This window comes from Pseudopipra pipra, chromosome 1 (assembly GCF_036250125.1).
Source record: "Pseudopipra pipra isolate bDixPip1 chromosome 1, bDixPip1.hap1, whole genome shotgun sequence".
Taxonomy (NCBI): domain Eukaryota; kingdom Metazoa; phylum Chordata; class Aves; order Passeriformes; family Pipridae; genus Pseudopipra; species Pseudopipra pipra.
Genome location: NC_087549.1, coordinates 22,150,445 through 22,173,471, shown reverse-complemented (window position 1 = coordinate 22,173,471; position 23,027 = coordinate 22,150,445). Strand labels below are relative to the sequence as shown.

Below are 23,027 nucleotides of genomic sequence, written 5' to 3'. Positions count from 1 at the left end.
TGTTGGGTCACCTAGGTACAGAAACAGAATAAGGAAGAAACATGAAACACAAAGGAACAATGCTTACAACAATGGTTGCTGCTTCCCACTTCACTTTGTACAATGGCAGCAGATGAACAGGTGGCAGCAAAAGCCAACCACCAGCACAAAGAAAACTGCCCAGTGTTCAAACAAAGAACTAAAATTAAAGTTATAGATTACAAAATTCCAGATACTAAATGCCAATGTCCCACTGAAATAATGGAAGCAACTAATTAATTACAGAAGATTTTGTAGTCTACGAAAGAGTAACTGAGTTCTTACATCTTAAAACTCCACCTACCTTCAGGCGAAGAATGAAAACTTCTTCTCCTGTCTCTGCTCCACTGACACTCCAGGATATTTAAGAGAATACAAGACTCAGTGGTGTTGCTTTCCCAACTATCAGGTAGGTACAGAGAACAGTGTTACTGTTCTTGTCTAGCTAGTGTTTCCAATGTTCTACCTAATAGCTTCAAATAAATACTATTCACACAGTAGTCCCTTAAATTCCATTGTTAGATTACTGTAATAATTGGCCACATCCTTCCCTGTAAGGAAATTAAGTTGCTAGAGCAAAACTATTTTTTCTACTCCACAGGCCACAATGCAGACACATGCAGTGGGAGGCACCACAAAGTAAAATCTGAACATTTGAATAACCAAATGGAAAGAGAAGTATAACCAAGGCACAATATTACTTACACAATCTTACATTTTGAAAAACTAATATCCCTTTTAAATCAAACTAAATTATAGAACTACAAGATCATAGTTAAGAGTTAAAATTCAAATATACTGCTGGAACCAATACTTCAGTTCTTCATGGCACTTTGTTAGCTTTGTAGGTATAACCATTGCTCTCTGGAACAGTAAGTGAAAAATATGAACTACATAATGGAATTCAAAAGCAATCCTACCAAATGACAGAGGTAAAACAACATACCAAATTCTGGACAGCCAGATAGATCAACAAAAAAATATCTCTCAAATGGCATTGCATCTGAGGAAATTGCAACTGGTAATGATTGCTCATGATTTAATAACTGACACAACATACATTCTAAGGAAGATTCTTCCAAAAGGGAAAATGTTCCAAAGAGAGAATGTACACAGAAAATTCAAATGCCAATAATTTTTTTAAAAGGAGACAATAAAAAGGTAAAACGAACCGTGAGCCAAAGTTGACTCTGTATCTTCAGTTTTATTTATCAGACTGAAAAATCTCTCCAACTTTCTCTTTTCCTGTATAAGACCAAAACTATGAGATGTTCTGTTTGTATTACAATTACACTAATTCAATGCAGGTCACTTGTTTTTTACTGAATCCAGATGACATTTAGTAAGCTAAACATGGGCCAATTGGCTTCCCCCCTCTCCAAAAAAGAGGGGAGCTGATTGCTGCTGGGTAGGTCATACAGTGGCTACAGAACACAATTGCTTGAATTACATTTTGACTAACATCAAACACAGAACTGAAGCTAAAAACTAACTTTTTTTCTTGTATGCCTTCTAGATTTCTCATATTGAAACGTACTAATTTAAAAGTCACCTCTTTCCTACCCTGAGGTGATAGATATGAACAGATTCACCAGAAGTTTTTGTTGTTTCCTCTTTCTCCACCTAATTTAAAAAACCCACATTTTTAATATTCTAAGAAGTATAAACAATTTAGTTTCCACTTTATTTTTAATACCCCAGTGGCTAACCAACCTTTTCAAGCCTACTCATTTGAACACACTATAGTAAAAAAGAAAAACATAGCACTTCAGATCTAGTGAGCACTAAAAACAATAATGGTCTAAGCCTCTTCTATTTCTGTAATAACATTTGTATTCTTAAATCAACCCAAACTTCCATGTAATTAGCCATACAATAACCTGTACTGATAATGCAGAGAAACTAGTTCCAGAGGAGGAGAAAAACCCTTAAACTTATCTCCAAGAAACAAGTAAAGAGTATGTCTTTGTTAATATCTTAGTTGTGATCAAGAACTGATTCTCTTCTGACAAAAACACTAGCTATAAAATGGTAATTAAGACCTATGCTACTAAATAAAACATCCATTTAGACTTAGTGCAACTGACTGCAAATTTGTCAATTATATTCTTTCTAATCATGTCTGGACTTGGCATATTTTTTTTTCCCCAGAAGTTATCCACCCGTCAAACAGTATTATCAACTGCTAAAGTAAAATGTAATACATATTATAAAATAGTAGCCCCATTAGTTGTTTATTTTATAGCACACTGAATTATATAAGTTAGTTATTACTTGTATCATCTCGGGGTTTTTTACCCATCTCTAATTCCTCCCAACATGATCTGCTCAGCTTTTAACAAATTTCACCCGATGCAACAAACAAGAGCATAATGCAACACAGGCTAATTAAAATGCATTATGCTAATGGCATCCAATGCTAATTAGATGTCCTTCAGTCTTGGCCATCATCTTCAAAATACTGCACACCCTACAGGAAATACACAGAAATCGTGCAGATAAACTGCTTAGTTGCATGCACATGACATCACTCCACAGGTGTGATCAAGGACATAGAAAAGTAAAAGTCTTCATAATTAAGAAAAAAGTTCATAGCATAGGCTGTAACATTTGGATGCCAGAAAGATACAGAGACACTGAGAGAAAAGATCCACAATGGTGTGAATTGACCTTGCATCTATATTCCTTTGCCTAAATCAAATTTTAAACAAACCTGAAGGGAGAAGATAAAAAAAATAACAAACATCTACCAAGACTCCCAAATTATTTAACCTGGCATATCTTATAAAATTTCATAGGTTTTGGGTCTGGGGTCTGTGTTGTACTGCCCTGTCCAAACACTTACTTATTAATCATATTTTCTAAATTTTTGTTAGGGTCTGGTTTACCTATTGTCTTTTTTTCCAGCCAAAGGCATGTATCACAGCTTCCCTACAATGACTGACACCGCAGAGAAAAAAAGCCAAGTGAAAGCAGAGTCCTGTTACTATACATACACACAGAAATAACATTCCTTCATATACAGTTTAGGGGACAAAAACTTACAGCCTATATTACTGAAAAAATTACAGTTTAGCAATGTGGCTGTTGCAATCAGTCAAGTATGCAAACAATACAGCAATAGCTGAAGCAGTGACTAGAAATGCTGATATCATATAAATGGGCCATATCATACCCTTAATTCCTAGCAGCTTGTCCCCAGTTTATACAAAAAATACCACAGGGCAGAAGGGGGAAAGGATTTCTGAATGCAAAAGTTCTTCAAGACACGGCAGTCATATACAGTTACATGTAAACGGCCTTTCCTCTCCTTCAAATGATATGTTACCATTTATACTGCTGGCTCCTCCAGCAATATGATAACTATTTACTAAGTAAACTGCATAGTTCACATGAAAAGCATCTCAAAAAGCATCTTCAAGACTCATCTTGCTTAAACAGCCTTTGAATGGCACAATAATTTACAGCACATATATGGAACTACCAAGTTCAAGGCTTTGCAAATCTGAGAAAGGCACACTTTGAAAACAATTGAGATCTCACCTCTCTCTTGCTCTAACTGTATGTATTCATTCCACTCAAGCAGCTTCACAGAAATTCCTCTATCAAGCCTGAGATAATAGCATCTGAAGAGCTCCCTTGCAGCAGAGACAACAGAGGCAAGAGATATTCATAAGCAAATAGAAAAATAAAGCACAAATGACATCTATGTTAGCTGAGGGATGCATACAATTTTGAAAAAAATATCAGCTGGTTAGATTGCCAAAATAAGAAAATAATAACCTAATTCCTATAAACATCTGCACAAAGACCAGGAGAAAGCAATCCCTCTTATGAGATCACTCCTCTTGGTCATATGTACATACAATGTCCTCAGGCCACAGAGGTGCTCTAATGTCTAAAGTTTCTGATGTGAATTATGAGAGTCAGATGTCATTGTTGTGTTATAAACAGGCAGACACTGAAGCTGCATCAGGCAACCCGAGTCTCAGATTGTCAAGGTCAGTTACGAGCTAGAAGAGTGTGGATGCAAATTCCAGACGTACAGGCCACTCGCCCAGGCCAAAGCAATACGCTAATATAAAACTGGGCCACTATAAGACTGCATTAAGAGTGCCATGTTTTTCTGGAACCCTCTTTCCTCTATAACTGTATTCAGAGCTTATGTCTTCCTTCTGCAACTCTACACGTGTAGCTTAACACCAGACTGCACAGTGCACCAAAATCTACTTCAAATCATTAATGAGAACAACTGAATTGGAAGACAGCAAGAGCTGGAAAGCTGCTGAAATGTACTGGCTTAAACTTCAGGTAGAGAAAGGCTGGGCATGCTTCCTGAAGACATGGCACTCAGTCTGAGAGCACTAAGTGGTAAAGCAAATATTTCCCTAGAACAGACAGCAAGACCTGAAAGTGCACAGGGCAGTATCTTGATGACTGCTCTGGCAGTTTCTCTTGGCTCCTTACAAGGAGCTATGTGGGGTGGTGCTTTCAAGCAATAATTCGAAAACAGCACAGCACACTCCAAAGGGACTTTCCTGCAGCACAGCCCCAGGACTACATAACCAAGGCCACCAAGTCCCATGTGCAGTGAATTATCTTCTTTGTCCTTAAATGGATATGCCCACTGAAGAAGGGAATAAGCCTTCAATAAGTTAAAGGGAACAAAAAAACATAACTAGAAATGGCACAAAGATGATTAAACAAACTATCCAACCAGTATAAAGAGCACTCACTTGAAGAAATCATTCAGTTATTTTAAGCAACCCTTTATTTTAAGCAGTAGCAAACTCCATAGACAATCCTAAATCAGCTGACATACAAAAGGAAAGGGAGATGCAAGATTCTTCCACCCTTCCTTTACACAGAAAACTAAAGAGAGGGAGTGTGAATTTGCCTGTTACAGACTGCTGGGCTGTAATGCTTTACTATGTCAGACTGACACAGGCAGCAGTTTAGAAGAGAACCATGTAAAGAGAAAAGACACACAAGTCAATTGCTTGACTTGAAATTCAAACACACATTAAACTAAAAAGCTGACCTTAGAAACAGCAGCAAAACTTTTAATCGAATAAACCCAGGATAAAATCCTTTAGAGATACAATGCTTGTAATTGCATTTTTCATATGACAATATCTAATGATTGAAAGTAAAAAAGTTAAAATGTTTTCATGTGAATCTGCCCAGCAATACAGACAAATACACAATGATTTACCAGATGTTCTGGTTAATTCCACTCCAAAGGACATATCTGACATCCAATTAGTGTTGAAAATGCATAAGACCCATATAAACTTCAAACATTTTCTACACACAAGTTTAGCATTCCTGAGGCATCCATTCTTAGCAACAAAACTGAAAGCACCTCGATTTAGTATCACATGGAGATTTAAGTTCATTGCAGCATAAACATTTTGCAAAGAGCTACACAGAAACCAACAGTTCATGCTCCTGTGGTCACCAAGAAGATATCATGCAAGTTACTGACCAAACAATGCCTTCTGAGTGTTGGTAAACATGGAAATCTAAAAAAATAGTTAAACAAATACTTTTTTGCCTGCCTGAAAACATCCACGGGCATTCATTATTTGCAAGCATATAGAATCAAAGAACTCACGTATGTGTATATAAAAATTTTTTGAAAGATATATCCATAAATATATATCCCTGTATATAAAAAACTAACTCCATATATATACACACACAAGTTGACTTATAGATATTGAGATATGTATAGGGATTTTATATACACACATATGTACCTCTAAAAAACTAACTCCATACACACACACACACACACACACCAGTAAAAATAAAAATTCATTGTTTTCTTCAGCTTCACTCAATGAAGGCAGGTTTCCACATGTCTGGAAGTAGTTTAAAACCATGGGAAAAATATGAAGAATACAACGCTCATTTTTGACTGAAAATCCCATCTATTTATCTTCTGGGGCAAGTTTTTTAAACTCATTGCTCTGCCTCTGAACAAGACTTGCAGGTATTCCCCTAGCAAGACTGTCTGCATTGGAGATGAAGCATAACTCTGAAGTTCTTGAGCACAAGGTACAGCAGTTAAGAAATGGTGAATCCCATCAGCCACTCACATGCCCACCCTGAGCTCACAGCCACTGTTTTTTCCCTTTAAGAAGCTGGTGTGTAGCGAGAACAAAATACAGATGAAACAACTACTACTGAAAAATCTGAAAGCAGAGCTTCCCCCAGCGAAGGGATCACCATGACTGGGTTCTCATCCTCACTAACATTTCTAACACACTGGAGTCAAGTAAGTCCTTAAAAATACTGAATTAGATTCAAGTGTAGCGTGTCCTATTCTTTTAATATGCACAACTTCATATACATGAAGACCAAAAATGCAAATCAAATTAATTTACACTTAAAATTTCCACAGATGTGAAGAAAGAGAAGCTGTGTGAAACAGAACTTCAGTCTCTCATGAAGACTTTGCCAAGCTTCACCTCTTCGGCTTTACTTACTTTTTCATCCTTGCCTGCTGGAGAGCTCCCCTTTGCCTAGCCAGAGCACTAAGGATAAGAAGGGAGGAGACTAAAATTCATGTGGAAATCAGGGAAAAAAGACAACACCTCTGAGCACATCTTGCCTGACCTTAACAACACAGACCAAGTATCAAAATTCGGCCTTAACTCATGGTGAGGGACCATCCGACCGTTACTCTGGCTCAAAACAGAGCCATGTAATACTCTCCACTTCCAGAACACATCCTGCACCTGCCAAATGACACAAAATCTTTTTTTTTTTTTTTTGAGAACCATTGTTCATGTATTAAAAATGCTTATTGAAAATAAAAAATCCAAGCATACATATTTTAACTGTCTGTAACAAGTAGTCATCTTCATTTTTTTAGTGAACCGATTTCTTTAGTTAAATTATAAATACACTTAATGATAAATTTATTAAGTGAAAACATAACTCATAAATTTGCCAGAGGTTCTGTAAAGAAGAGCATCCAAAACCAACATACCTTTGCATGCCACCGAGCATCAGCTCCCTCTGCCATTTGGACTTAACACCCCATACATATAAATGACTCTCAAGGAAAGAAAAGCCATCTTTGGTTGACCATCACTGGAATGGTTATTTGAAACTAGTAATCACACAATTCTTTCAATTCTTATCAGATTACCAGTATTTTATATGAAACAGATGTTCGCAGCACAACTTAGTCAGAATTATTGAACAACTTTTCTTTCAATTTCATAACAAATTAGGCAATGCTTAGTTGATGCATCTGAAAAAAGTTACAGAATTGCAAGCCCTAAGGCACAGGACTGGTGTCATAATTTAAACCATCACCATCTGAAACGCAAAGGCATTAGAAACATAATGTTTTACTCTGTAGAACAAATTTCTCTTACAGATGACAATCTTTATTTGTTAATAAATTCTGAAGTCTCAACAGCAACCAAAAGCTACCATTTCAATGTCAAAAGCCTAGCAGAATTCTTACAAACAAAATATTAACATTCTCTGGATGTTTACAAATAAATAGTGAAACATAAATAAATAATTAAATTAAATTGTGTTTATTAAAGACTGTCTTGGGCACAGTGATCATGAAATGATAGAGTTTTTGATTCCTATCACAAAAACACAACAAAGCTAGACAAGGGAATAATGCAGAAGTCACATCATCTTGTATACTACTGCACTAGAGCCTAGGTAACAATTCTCCAATTTAAATAGAAAGGAAGATAATTTCAGTGGTTGTTTTTAGCTCCAGATTTGGAGTCTTGGCCCCTAGTAATCTAGTATACTGCCTTAAATCAGTTGCGAGGTCATTTATAAAAATCTAACTGTCAAAGGAAACCAAAAAACGTGGAGACTTTTGTCAATTGCTGAAATTCTGGAGTGTGAAATTACTTATTTTGGCAAAATTCATCAAGAGAATATTTTGATCTAAGTAATGTTACAAAAAGCAAAAAAAAAAAGGTCCTGTGTCAATGCCAGGGTTGCCAGTTTCCTTCTAGTCACCATGTGTCAGTTAACTGTGTCACAAACGTAATTATAATGTTCACGGTAGACCTTTTTCTTCTGTAACAGTAAAGCTAAATTTTATGGAAAATAAGTTCTCTTGAGGTGTGAAAGAAAGCTGAGCTAACCATGTTTTTATTTTCTGAATATAGGTGAGTAATCAAGGTAACAGCTGTGGGAAAAGAATGCACTCAGTGCATGAAACAACATCTGGAGGACATGTATGACCCTTAATGGCTTACAAAAATGAACATTATACCCACTGACTTCATCTATAAGAAAAGGATAAAGTACTAAGGGATCAAGAACAAACTCTTAGATTACGAGCATGCTAATCCAGTTGATTTTTATCAAAGCCCTTTTTAGACAACACTAATGTAGCTTTAGGAATCATAATGCCTGACCAGAATCACTGCAAAAGAATACACTTCCTCCTTCAGTAAATTAATTTAAAAGAGAAACTTAATAGGCTAAGCTTTGTATCAGCTAACTTTATGCTGAACCAAATCTTAATCAAACCTCAACTTGCATAAAGTCAACAAGACAGCATCAGAATTACTGCAGCACATGCTTTAGCCACTCAGAGAAATGCACTTCTGTGCCCACACTCAGTCCAGGCACTTTGACTGACTCCAGTACTAAAGGTTATGAATTACAGCCTGAAACAGAAGGTATCGTTTCCCCAGAGAGATGTAAACATGCAAACGAGCTCAGAGGCCAGGTATGTTACTTTGGATACAGATGCACATAAACACAGGGCACTGCTCCTGAGCTGGAGCCAAGTCATGTCCTCTGACAGCACGGCCACCTGAGCACCCAGCAACTTTCCAACACCCATCCAGAAAGACATGCCTTTTGGCTTTTAGTGTCCTACTGTTCTTCCAGGGCGACGGCAGTAAGACCTTTCTCTAGCACCTGTAATATTTCCAGTCTAGAAAGAACCTTCAGCTACTTCACACTCCACATATTTTCACACCAAGCAAGTGGCAATGCAACCAGTTGCTCCAGAGTCACAATTTACACATGGCAATTCACATGACTGTTAAAAGGATCAATTTCTAAAACTTTGCCCCAATTTTTCTAAATAATTCAATTAATCTGTTTGACAACAGCATGTTTTACAAGTTATAAACACGCACATGCTCATATGTTCATTCCCAAAAATCAAATGCTAACCACTTCTGAATTGCAAAACCACAGTTTGCACAAATTAGTCATATTATTATTCAGAGAAACAAAAAAAAGCAAGACATTTAGAGTGCACACACAGTTCCTCTGGAGAAACTCTTGGAGAAAAGTAAAAGGAGGACAGTAGAGGCAAAGCTCACTTGTGTCTGTATGTACCTGCCCCATGTAGACATGCTCTCTGTCCCACTGTTAGACCTCATGATTACTGTATTTCACAAGGAACATCCTGCTTGAAACAGATGACTTTTTCAACACATGCATATCAGTTTGCCCACAAATCCTGTGCTTGCTGGCGCTACCTGTTTTACATTTTCATAGCATGAAAACAGGAGCAGCAGCAGCAGCAGGTTTGGCATCTCTGTTGCCAAACATACAGTCACAGCAGCAGGACACTGGGAAGTACCACAGGGGCCATCATTCCCTTGAATTCCATCAGTGGTTCTTTCGTTTCTGAACACAGATTACTTCATTATCTTGCAAAATTATTATAAATTTCTGGGGGAGAATGGAAAATGCAAGACAACTGAAACTTCCCAGACTCTCCAGTGTTTCTGTAGTTCTCACTATAAATCTGATTTGCTCCAGCAGAACACCAACTTTTTGTTTTATACATCAACAGTATAGCATGGAATTCAGGAATATACATTGCAGAGGAGACTTCTGTCAGTAAAACAGAATTTTTCAGGCAAGCAGGTAACGATAAAGAGTATTTGCAAGAATTATGTCCATGTTTGCTTTCTGAAACGTAAACTGATAATGCATTAAGATTTGTGGTGTTTGGAATGCTGTATAGGTGGTTTTCATAATCAATGCGAAATTTCAGATATGGTAAAGAGGCACAGAAGAAAGCAGAATGTGGAGGTAACACTCATGTTGGCCTTATTTCTTTCCCATGTTCCCAAATAATGAGAACTTACATCTGGAATAAAAACTTGGATCCACAAAGCTTTAAAAACAGACCATGTTACCTAAAAAGTATGAACAATACAGCTTTCGAACACAGCTTTTTCTAGTATAGGGTATCAAAAATACTTCCTATATCTCAATGCATTTCCAAAATAGCAGAACAACGCAAACTGGCACTAGTACAGAAAATTCTAATTAAAACAAAAATCCTGAATGGCAAACCCAAATCATTTGAGTTAGTTCACAACTATAGACACATAGTACTGACTGTGCTACGTGTCTAAGTATTTAGTCAGTAAAATAAAAGGCTGAAATGCAAAAGCCAGGCTGGTTTCATTCTTCTCTAACACCAGGGTGGTCTACGGGCAATTTTTGATACCACTGGTGTTGCCGGGGAAACAAAATGAAAACAGGTGCCATCAAATACAAATTAAAGATTTAGTTCTATTTTAAACCACCTTAAAACAAAGTTTCCATAAACTTAACTGATACTACTACAAATTTGACAATACTTTATAACAAGAAAAGGATTATAAGTTGTCTTTAGACCATCAAGTTTTAACTGAAACAAATTTAGACTGATTGGCAACCCTTCCTTTTAAATAAATAAATTTCTTCATTAAATATGCATCATCCTTTATAAAAATTACCTAGTGTACATTTTAAGGCAATATAATACCATAACAGAAACAGGGTACATATAGTCTTAATAAGCTTTCTCCATTCCAAATTTTACCTTCCTTTCAATCTAAGCAATTTTTTAGATTTTTTTTACAAAGTAAACAACCAGTATAGACTTAAAGCATATAAAAATCTTATGGTAAGTAGCAACAGAAGCTTAATATTTTCCTCCCAATCTGACTGTAGTTTTCTCTCATGCAATTAAAAAAATCAAATATCTCTAACTAAAACCCAAGTAAATACATTTTTGCTTTTAAAAATGGTAATATGTTAGAATTTGGCAATATAGCAGTCAAGTTTCTAAAGCACTCCCTCCAGGTCAACTAGCCATAATGACAGAAAAGATGTTTAAGAAAAAATGAAAATACAACTCCTTTCAATAAATAAACATTAATCCAAGCTTCCAAGAATGCCTTAAAATTATTTACCGAGTTCTTTTATGGCTTAACAAGACATTAGTCACATCAAAGAATCCAAATAGACCTATTTCAGTTAAAAGCAATACACGAATTCCCTCCTTTTCAATGGAGCTAGCTGCCAGACCCTTGAATAAAATTTAACTTTGAATATTCTGTGCTAATCCTGGAACTTGAAAGATAAAGGAAATAAAAAGAAATAGAAGCCTCTCTAATAAATATATATAGCTCTTCATTTACAAGTTTATAAATCCGTGGTACATTTTACTATATCCTGCAAGGTATTACAGAATTTTTAGTTAAATAACTTCTCCTAAATTTGTGCATAAACATCTTGCTAAATAATTTTCCAAGTCCATAGTGCGAGTTAAAAAGAAACTGAAAAAATTCAGCATATCATGACATGCCCAAATGATGGAAAGGCACTTTTTTTCCAAACAATAGTGACTGTAAAGTTGATTAAAAAAGTCTTTCGTTAAAACTGTGATTCTAGTTTTAATGAATCTCAATGATTTACTACAAATCACCTATTTCAAATAAAATTTTCTTGAAATCTTCAAGCTGCAAAATCATTTTGCTTCACAGCCTCAGCTATGTTTACAGTGATGTTACTAACAGCACAAATGAGCAAATCTACAGTAATTCAAAATTTCTGAATAAGCTTTTTGGTGGGGGGTTGTTTGCCTGTTTGTTTTTAACACTTGTCCAGGGAGAAAGCAGCCAGCTCAGTCCCAGAGGGTGCTGTTAACACGCGCTGTGCCAGGTCTGGCGAATACATTCCGGGCTTTACCTGCATTAACAGTTCTATCAAGCAATCTTTAACAATCCTTACAGATGTAGGGCTTGATGCAATGCTCCCTCCAGTCATCAAGAATATTTCCATTAATGTCATGGTTTCATTCAACTTCTGTTTACTGTTCCAACATCTTTGAAAAATAATATTTCCTGGTCAAACATTTCCCTACTGAAGTGTCTCATAAATAAATGGGTAGTATCAATAGCATGGTCCTTTTTTCAAATTAGCACTTCTACAAATGTGAATCATTCACAGGAGATGCACAGCATTACATGAAACTAACCAAGATCAAACTTCCTTTACAGTTATTTTAGTTAAAGTTTCAAGTTAACTCACTTGTGTGTAATTATGAAATTACTGTACTGATCCTCCACTTACTTTGAAAGTGATTAATCAAAGTCAGAGAAAAACAACCATCAACTGAAGCACGTTTCAAATTTCCTATTCAGGGGTAAGTCTAAAAAGATGAACTAATTTAATTTTAATTAAATCCTCATTTAGAAGCATGAAATAAATGTTTTCCATTTAATTCAAATTAAACTCCAGTTCCAGTACAAATTTCAAATATTCTCTGCTTCTGCTACTTTATTACACATGACAGATTAACATTTCCTTTTTGCACACATATGAAACCAGCAAACCTGATATCATTAAAAAATGTAAAGAATTCATACTTTTAGTATTAATAAACATTTATTCTATTTCCAAAACTTCTAGTGATATGAAGAAAATTCTAGTGAAGATGTATTCACTAAAAAATGATTTAACATTTATGCCAGATTCTGTAACTACAAATACTTGTAACTGCACTTTATATTGGAACACTTCTACTGTGTGAACTTTCACCACATCTCTTTACTGAAGGGAAAAAAAAGATAGCAAGATGCAAGAAAAAAAAACAGTAGGCAAAAAAAGCAGGACCTATAGGAAGGCAATAAATACACACATTAGACTGTAGACTTTTCCAAAAGCTTTAATGTGGACAAGAATAGGTCGTCATCCTATTTAATCAAACACACCTCAATGTTTTCATAGTGCCTGTATCAATGCTAGTGTTGAATCATTCAGGAGTTCTGTAAACCAGGCAGATCCCTCAATCTTTTCTGTGAGAAGCCATGTGGCAAAACCTCTTCAAAAAGTTCCTTGGGGGATTAGGGAGAAAATTTTTATCATCAGCAAGCTTCATCAGAGAACAAATGGTATTTTTCCTATCTAGCTTTCAAAACAGTATTACAACAACCCTCCTTTCACATGAAATGGGTTGATGTTAAGCATACTATCCCTTGGCATAACAAGCTGTCAAGTCTTGGAAAGCGGATGTTGCCAAGCTTGAGCATCATTCTCTTGGAGGCTCAATACATGGAACTTTATCTGATAAAGTCAAGCAATGAACTATCAATTGCAATTTAAGAAAATAAGTAAAATATCACAGGATACTTTTCATATTTTTTGCAACCAGATATCTCTAAGCTTGTCTGCAGTGTCTGAGGACAATTCACAACTCACATACTATTTCTTTTATGCTATTTATCTTTCTTGGCTAAGTCGTGCTTGGTATAGAGAAATTTTCTTTAAAATTCTATGCTAGGCATGCTGAAAAACTGGAATAAATTATATTTCTGTGTCACAAGAAACTAGATTATACCCTGGGGGCACTTGCCTGGGTTGACTTCCTCACTCATCAGAATATTCTTGTCTGCTCTACAATAAGTCCATAGACGGGCTGATCACAAACAAATAAATAAATTAAAAATGAATTTTCAAATTCACTGCCTCCATTAATCCTGCAGGAATTAAATACTAAAAAAGAAGTTACATTCAAAGGGTACTATGTCTGTATCTATACCCAGCATTTTCACAAAGAATAGGAGCTAAAGGAAAAAAAGCATTTGAAATCAGCAAATATATGTAAGTGAACACCAAGTATATTTTAACTAAAATCATCAATCATAACTTTCAGTTTGGAGAACCACATATATCTTGAAATGAAAAAGACTAATTTACAGAGCAGGATCTCTGCACCTCTATGAGTTCCTTACCCAGGAGCCACAAGTGCAACTTTGACAAATCACGATTTGTCTGCAGGACCGCAGTTCGTCCTTTATTTACTTTTCAATCCACTGCTAAAAATAACTCAACCACAAGGAAAAGTAAATGTCAAACTGACACTATTACCAAGTACCTAAAATTTGTCTCTTTTCACCTAGTAAAAATGACATTATTGCAACAGTTAACAGTTACCTTAATTGTATTCCAGAAAATTCAGAAATGTATTTTCTCAAGTTAACATAAAACAACCCACAGAAAACATGCTTTTACATACTGATTAAAGAACGCTGACAAAAAAAACCAACAAGCAAGTCCAATTCTCATTACAATTACAGCAAGCACTAACTGCCATCTTAACTCACAGAAAGAGCAATTCCCCTGGTGATCAGTAGATCTATTATCTAGATATTAAGGTTCTAACAAATTCAATGAAAATATTTCATTTAGGTATCACATCAGGTAATTGTTCACAAAAAATGGAACATGCACAGACATGCAAGTTCAAACGTATGCAATTACTTATTTTAATTTGCCCAACATTTATCATCTCTCCATTCCAGAAGCCTTGTTGAAAGGAGTCAAATTATGAACAGGGTTTTGGGAACTGGTCTACACCTCAGCAATAACTTACCACACCAGAAGCAGCTGAGGTAAGGAGGAGGTCTGTTTAAGCACTATAAACATTGATCACTTGTTTAAAAGAAATAAATAAATACATTTCTTTTGACAAGTGAAATAAATCTTGAATGAAAAAGCATTTGGCACCTTTTTTTTTTTTAACGTACTGCTGACAGTATTGTCTCATCTGGTTTGGTGTTTCATTCATACAAAAAATGTCATACGATTATTCACATTTTGATCAAATTAAGTGGACAGGTTATTTACTGATTTGAAGTAGCAGCATATTTAAATGAAAATTTGAAGTTTTCCTTTTTTAAGAATCCTTAAATAAACTAAGTCACACTTCCTTAGAGTTGACACTGGCTTTTTCTTTTGTTTTTTTTTTTTTACTTTTTTTCCCCAATCTATATAGAGAACATACTTTATTTTCTATTAGACAAATACTGTCTGGAATTAATTGTGCTCACTTTTTTTCCTTGAATAAAGTTATAACATCTATTTGAAATTTTGGCTATAAATAGCACTACAGAGGCAAATATATTATGAAGCAACACCTGCCTTCAGCTGCATGCAAACTGAGGGCCACTGGAAGTTTCCCCCATGAAGTTCTGCTGTATCCTGTCTAATTTTATTGATATGCCCAACCAGAAAAAGTCCAAAAGGACAGCTCAAACAGCTACAAAAATGTCAGTCTGTCCCTTAAAACAAGCATTTTTAAAGGCCTTATTTATCTTCAGAGAAGCTCCGCAGTCTACAGGCACCAGTCTATCAGAAAAAGGAAGAGGATTCTCTTCCCCTTCCCTCAGAGTCTGCACTCAAATGTTAAAACAATCCAAAGCAGCAAAACCAGCACGGCAGCACTGCACCTACAGCTATAGCTTATGTATACAGGAGTTTCTCCAAATAATTATTAAGTTTTAATCATAATAAATTTACAAATAGGCAGCTGAGACTCTGGTTTTGCAATTATCTTCAGTCAATTTGGCTGATGGCCAAAAACAGATGACCCAATTCTCCTACCAGTTCCAGCCACACATTTTTGTTCCCACCTAGTTCAAGTACCACATTAACAATGTTAGTGAAAACTACTTCTTGTTACTTGGTTAGTTTTCAGATGGATTCGTTTTCTGATCCAGCTCATCATGTGGCCAGCTAAATGCTGGTTCCAGCAGAAATGGGTGTTGAAAATGTATGGAAAAGGCTCCTTTGCAGCCATCGTCTGCATTTAAATCTGTTTAAAGCAAATGGAAAAATTCCATTTAAAAGCCTAGAGAGGTCCAAAGGTCTTCCAACAGCTCTTTGAAAAACCTGCAGCCAAAACACATGCTTCTCCAAGCTGTCTCAACTGTATCACATCGGCGTCTTAGGCCCCCACTGCAAACACACATTACATGCCCCTGGTATCATCGTAGCTCACTGTCATTCTTCCACAAGATTTAGAAGAGTAGTAAAATAATGAGCAGTAATGTACAATTAAATATCCATATTTTAAACTCTTTAAATATTAGCTCACTCTATCTTGATACAGCAGGCAAGATCTTAAGTTATAAATTAACAAAGTATCTCATAGAAAGTTCTTAAAAGGTAAAGGACTTTTAAAAGTTAATTCAAAGTCTTTTCTAAAGATAAGCAAAGGCACTAAAATAAGAAAACCATATAATATACTTTTACAAACCTACATGAATTTAAAAGCAGTAATGCTGAGATAAGATAGGTGAACTCTCAGAGAAAATAATAAACCGATGAGATAACACCACCTGTTGAAGAGAAGAAATGCAGGAGTGACTACAAAGAAAGACAACTGACATCCCCAGAAATGTTTTTTTCTTTTTTCCTCTCCTCAACTTCTGGCACAAAAGGCATGGAGGAAACCATTTTCTCAATGCTCCAACTGACACTTCCTTTTTTCTTACAGCTTTACAGAGCAATAATTCTCACTTCAATCTCCAGTTTTAATACAATATATCGAGAATAAAAAACTAGGAAATGGTAGATTGTTACCAGATACATCAGGAATAAAAGGTTATTACAAACAGATTAGTCCAGGGTGGAAGTGACATGGGCTAAGCAGGAGGCATGGATAATCTGGGTAAGTTCCATGGAAAAATAAATATCGTGATTAGACTTAAGGCAAATGGAAGCAGTTCGAATTGGCTTTTTCCAAATCACTTAAGAACATGTGATGCCCACATGTCCATTTCCAACAAACTTCACCATAAAGAAACAAAAACCAATACTATGAAGTGTTGAAAAACACATCTACCACCAGCTTCTTCCACACCACAGCAACGTGAATTATTGCAGATGCTTGATAAGCATGAAAGAAAAGAATCTGGAGGTTTTTTGGCTTTTTTTTCTTCTCCTTTTTAAGCAAGCTACCAGCATTTATTTGAAGCACACCAACCTGTCATTAACTGTTGACCTTGCAAAGAAGAGCAAATTTTATAAAACACACATTGCAGTACTACAGCTGGTCTAAAGGTCTCAAAAGCAGTAACTCCACTCAACCATTTTTCCTGTCCACCTACAGGCTCTTACAACTTCACCGGTTCAGTTCTAGCAGGTTTCTACCAGGTTAACTTTTCAGAACATTAATTCCTTTATCCAACTTCATGTGAGGCCACAAAAACATTAGTGCTTGCTTAACAGAAAGCTCAGGAACTCCTGGCTAAGGACAGGCTGTCTCTAACACCAGCAGCCCACACTTGATCCTCAGCCTCACAGGAATAACTAATTATGTCATTGCATGAACATAAGGAAAAATTGGGGTAAGGGAGTAAGGGTGGTCTATAGAAAGGATCTCAAAAAACAGCCATTTTTAAGGTTTAAGATTAGCTTTATAGCAAAGTGTTATTAAGCTACTTGTTAATAAAGCCAAATATCAGCAGTAGATGGATCAAATAAAAACTTTGCAACCTAAACAATCTTCCACCAGGAACAATCTTATGTGACATTTTGAGATCATGTCTTGATTAGCAAAGACTAAGAATATTTCAAAAGGATGTTACCAATTTTCAGCAAAAAAGCAACATCACAACTACTACAGCAAAATAGTGCCAGTCTCTATGCTTTGACTACAGACTAAAAAAAAAAGGAATTTAGAAATTAAAAAGGACAGATAGCACATGATGAGGAGTGACTGAAGAAAACATTTAATGGTTTGAATTAAATTTTGACACTGTTAAAACAAATACTTTATCACTACAGGACAGCATACATGCTGCAGTCAATGGGGAACACAGGAGTATAGCTGTTAAAACATCACTGCAGCTTCAGAGTGGGATTGAGTCTTGTTCTAGAACCACACTGAACTCCCCTTTAATTAGCTCCACTATAAATTCCTAAGTGCTCATCCCAGCAGAGCAATCAAAGGCAGATGCAAACACTGTCAGACACATTAACCCTGGTTGCTGCACAGTCTACTGCAATCAACATGCTTTTAGCCCTGTTAGATGGGTTAAATTATCTAGGTTTGAGTGATTTTTTGACTTATCAGCAAATTCCTTGCTATTTCTAGTGGCTGTATCACCATGGTTTAGGGTAATCTTAAGGACATCTGTATTTTTCCCTCCTTTAAAACTACTTGAAAACACTCCTTCTTTGGAAAAAAACCCCAAATGTAGAAAATAGAGAAGTTTCAATTTTCATCATTAGCAAAGGCAGAAACAGACTCATAGAATCTGTGAGGCATTTCATAATTCTTAGGTGAATAAAGATTAGAACTACTGAGCTTGCAAGTGGTCTTGACCTTTGAGTCTCAAACCAAGTATGACAACTACAAGTCCTGCTGAACTCAGGTTTGCAGGAGAAACAAGTGTAATAGCATTGATGACACTTATGCAGTCAAATATACTACTACAGTAACACCTAAGCAGAAAAAACCTGCTTTTTCTTCCCCCCACCCCCAAAATTCCATTTTGCACCCCCTGCTTCTTCTTTCCCAGCTGAAACAAATACAGTTCTTTGGAGTAGTTAGAGTGTGGTTAAGCAGAGGAAGCTATGCTTGTTTGCATGGAATCTGCTACTTCCTCTCTGCCAAAACACTTGTTTAAAGAAGTCATGTAATATTTCTATTAAGTTGTAAATGCAGTTGACAAGGAAATGGCCTACTGGCAATGCATTACCTTTGTGGTAGTGCCAACCAGCCTATAGCAAAATAGTGCACACGGTAATTTCACTGTGCATTCCCAGGCAACAAAATTGTGCCTTACATAAATACCACAGAACTCAAGCAACATCTAGAAAAAGCAATGAAAATTTGCCCAGGCTTTCATGCTTGCCTGTATCAATTCTATGTCATAACTAAAACAAAGTAGGAAAGCATCTACATATGTCCAAAAGCCCTGTGAAGTTGTATCATATGACACCAGGAAACCTATTGCAACTTAAATCTGTGTATTTCTTGTTAACCACTGTAACAACTCACTAATAAAAATTAAGAAAAACTGTAGGTATCAAATATACAAAAGAGCACTAACTGCATACAAGCCCTTAAAAACCGTAACGTAATTTATTAACAAAAATGCATGTTCTGTGTAATCCAGAATTGTCGTGTTAAATTGCTTTGGCCTTTGATAGCATTCACTTGATTGCAAGAACTGAGCAGATCCACAAGCATTCAAACTCAGTGACCTTTGATTTATAAGCAGCTATTGTCATGCACATAAAAATCCTCACTGATAATGCAGTCCTCACCTTTCAATAGCTAGTGCAACTACATACAGTGATGTTACTGAGATGTGATTAAGACATTTTCATTAGAATATAACCAAAAATCACAGTCACTTGATAAATTTAATTTTTCATCAATCATTCTTCAAAATATTATTTAGATGTTATTTCATCTTAAATTCCCATCAAAAACAAGCTTCAGAGATACTTATTTTCTTCACAGATTTCATCCGAGTATTTTCAGTTTGAATTGTAATTTAAAAACAGTTAATTACACAGAAAAAAAATATGGTGCAGAAAAACTACTAAAATTTGCTTACAAAATTATGTTACGTTTCTAAATTGCAAAACACTCACTAGTTTTAACAGAGCTGCACATTGCCATGAAATTTCAGGAAACATCCCTGCTCCAAAAGCACACACAACCAAAAGTCAAGAACCCACAAACAAAAATCAAGAACCCAACAGCACTATAAATACACTTCAGGTCACATAAGCAACACCCTACCGTAATCACGTATGAACAGTACCTTTTCTTTTGATAATGGTGGTTTCCTTATATTAAGATCCTGATATATGAGGCAAAAGGAAACTGAATAAAATAATATAGTATGCATGCCATTTTTGCAGCCAATTACAAAGAGTTCTTTGAAAAAAGATATGCTTTAGGCAACATAAAGTGCCTTATTAATATAAAATGGGCTTTAGATATAAAAAATTTAAGGAGTGTTTATTGATGCTCAGTGCAATCATCATAGCTATTCTATAGCTCATTACAAAAATAATAAAAGTATGACTAACAGTGGCAAGTTATTCCTAGATAAACATTGACTTCCATGAACTTCTCCAAGTGAAGTGATTAATTCTATTTACATTTTATTTTACAAAAAGTAAACTAATTCAGTAAGAGACTTTTAAGAGTCACTAATAAATAAAAGCTGTCAGGTGTTACTAATACTAGCACTGCTCACACAGGACAATTCTGAAACCTTCTTTAGGTCACCTTTAATTCAAAACTGCCTTTCAAAGGAGGATGGACTCTTGGTGACAGAACTCTCCAAGTGCAGGTACAGCATGCACAAGGCTCTATATTTTGCCTTCAAGCCAATTAAATGCTTACTGCTTTAACTCCCTCTCATGTGGCAATAAAGGCATTCTGAAACCTCACAGAAACGTGTTAAAATACAGGCAGGTGAGTAAATAGGAAGCAACACAGAAAGTAAAAACTGTCAGTCTTAAAATGTCCATTCATAAACATACAGTTTTAAGGTTCCACTATTAGGTTTTTTTGCATGTTTTGTGCGTTTGCAGAGGGTTTTTTTTAAATACAACAAATAAAAACCACCACCACACACTTACCCTCATTGGGTGAATATCTGCATATGGAGGCTTTCCTTCAGCCATTTCTATTGAAGTGATACCAAGGGACCAGATGTCTGCTACACAGTTATAGCCAATCTCTTGTATTACTTCAGGAGCCATCCAAAATGGAGTTCCTATAACAGTATTACGTTTTGCCATGGTATCCTGTAATTATATTATTTATGCAATTAAAACAGAGATGCTTATTTTCAGATTAATTTGATATCAATTCTATATTTAAAAGTTAAATTAGCCACCTAAAGGTCAAATGGTAGTTACTTTCAATTAAGACCAAACAGATTCAGCCCATCATCCTACAGAGGCCAGATAGGTGGTAATAATCATAAACATCAAACTAAAATTTAAAGTGAGATCATCAGGCACTTGACATACACTGGGTTACAAAAACAACTACAGCCCTGCAAAACACTAAATATTCATCATGATAAAGAATGTTAGTTCTGCCACTGCCACTAGTCACTTCTCAGACACAAAATTCAAGGCGGAAGACAAAGGTAAAAAGAACATGGTTAGAAGCACTAAAGCATTTTTAAAATACCTTTGTACAGGTACTTACTGTTAACTGGCCAGCCACACCAAAATCAGCTAATTTTGCATGTCCCTCGGTGTTAAGAAGGATGTTTCCAGCTTTTATATCTCTATGTATTTTTCTCATAAAGTGCAAGTATTCAAGTCCTTTAAGAGTAGATTTCAGAATAGTTGCAATTTCATCTTCTGTTAGCTGCAAGAAAATACAAAACCATTTTCAGATATACACATAAGGTGTATATATTTGAACTATTTAAAACATGATCACTTCATAGTGATTATCATAAATAATAACAATGCTTGACTTTTTTTTTTAGTAGACCAGAAAAACTTCAGTTTTAAAGCACAAAACAAAATCATTAAAAATTCAATTATTAAACACATACTATAAAAAAAAAAGATGTGTAGACTTGAAAGTCCAAAATGTTTCTCTCACCTTCAATATGTTGCAGAATCATATGCCACCACAAACAATAGAATAAGCTGCAAGTCAAGTGGCAACAAGCTGACAGACATTTCATTACCATAGGAAACACAACACAGTGAAATAAAATTGAGATATATTTTCATTTGTTTGCTTTATAAACAATACACCACTACTAAGTCATCAGTTAGCAGTTGTTTATCCTCATTGCTTTAGATCAACATAATAGGGACACATAAGATCCTGAACAAGTGTTACCAAAGAAACAGTAAGAGCCTCTTTTTCAGATACCAGACCCCCCTGAGAACACTTCTCAGATTTTCATCAACATTTATTCTAGATTAAAAGCAAAACCACAAAAACATAATTAATTCCATGTGATACAATTTCTCAAGGAAATACAAAGAACCTATTCATATAACTGAAATGCTATTTAATTACAGTACATTGATGCTTTAATATAAGAACTAAGCAAATGAACTTGACACATTCTTAGAAATGCAAGAAACTGCAAAACTGAAGACAAATACTCTAATTTGGCTGCAATGCTGGGTTGCATTTTTTCCCTTTCTCTAATTTTCCAGTCCTACACAGTTACATTATTTATTTAATAATAAATTAAATTACAGTTACACATTTATTTAAACAGCAGTGCCAAGCTCCAGTTCCTCCTTTCACTGCAACCTTCAGCAGTAATTCCCACTGTGTGTCAGTCCCTCCACTGAACAACTGTAGTAGACCCTAGTTAAAAACAAACTTGTCTGCCAAATTATTTTTCCAACAAATCAGTTCCCAGATTTAATTCATAGCACTTAGTGCCATGGTCTAGTAAGCACAATAGTGTTGGATCAAGGGTTGGACTTGATGATCTCAGAGGTCTTTTCCAACCCAGTTGATTCTATGATTCTATGATAGTCAACAAGGACAAAGCAGAGTAGGAGCTGCTCAAACTGGCATTGCTTTCCAAGTAAGTACATGTGTTGTATACTCAAGGAGTCCCAGTGACTTTTATAAACCTTGCCTTATGCAAGAGGATGAAACTGATGGCGGCATTAGCTCCAAGCTCCAAGCCAAGCAGTTACCGTCTCTGCTGCACGTTGTGCATTCCTTGCCTGCCATTTATCTCTGAGATCTCTCAGTGTTTCTATTCAGCAGCACACTGCTCAAAGCCTTTATTTGTGCTACTTTATGCTGACTGCTATGCTGCTTCAAAGGACTCTATGTCAGGAGAACTGTTATACGCAGCTCAAATAAGATGCTTTTCCCGGTATTATGCCATGGGCGTAAAACCGTATACCCGTCCTTGAGTCAAGCAAGAAGGGACTTTAAATCAACT

At 35.7% G+C, this 23,027-nt stretch overlaps 1 protein-coding gene across 3 annotated transcripts in view; it reads right to left on the bottom strand.

The window, feature by feature from the left end:
- STK3 (serine/threonine kinase 3) overlaps positions 1 to 23,027 on the bottom strand; it is a 124,218-nt gene that overhangs the window by 76,382 nt on the left and 24,809 nt on the right. For all 3 annotated transcript variants that reach the window (XM_064648000.1, XM_064647992.1, XM_064648009.1), the window contains 2 exons: positions 21,296 to 21,460; positions 20,716 to 20,883 (listed from right to left, as the gene is read on the bottom strand). In XM_064648000.1, the coding sequence (XP_064504070.1) occupies positions 20,716 to 20,883; positions 21,296 to 21,460 (333 nt within the window). The remainder of the gene's footprint in view (positions 1 to 20,715; positions 20,884 to 21,295; positions 21,461 to 23,027) is intronic.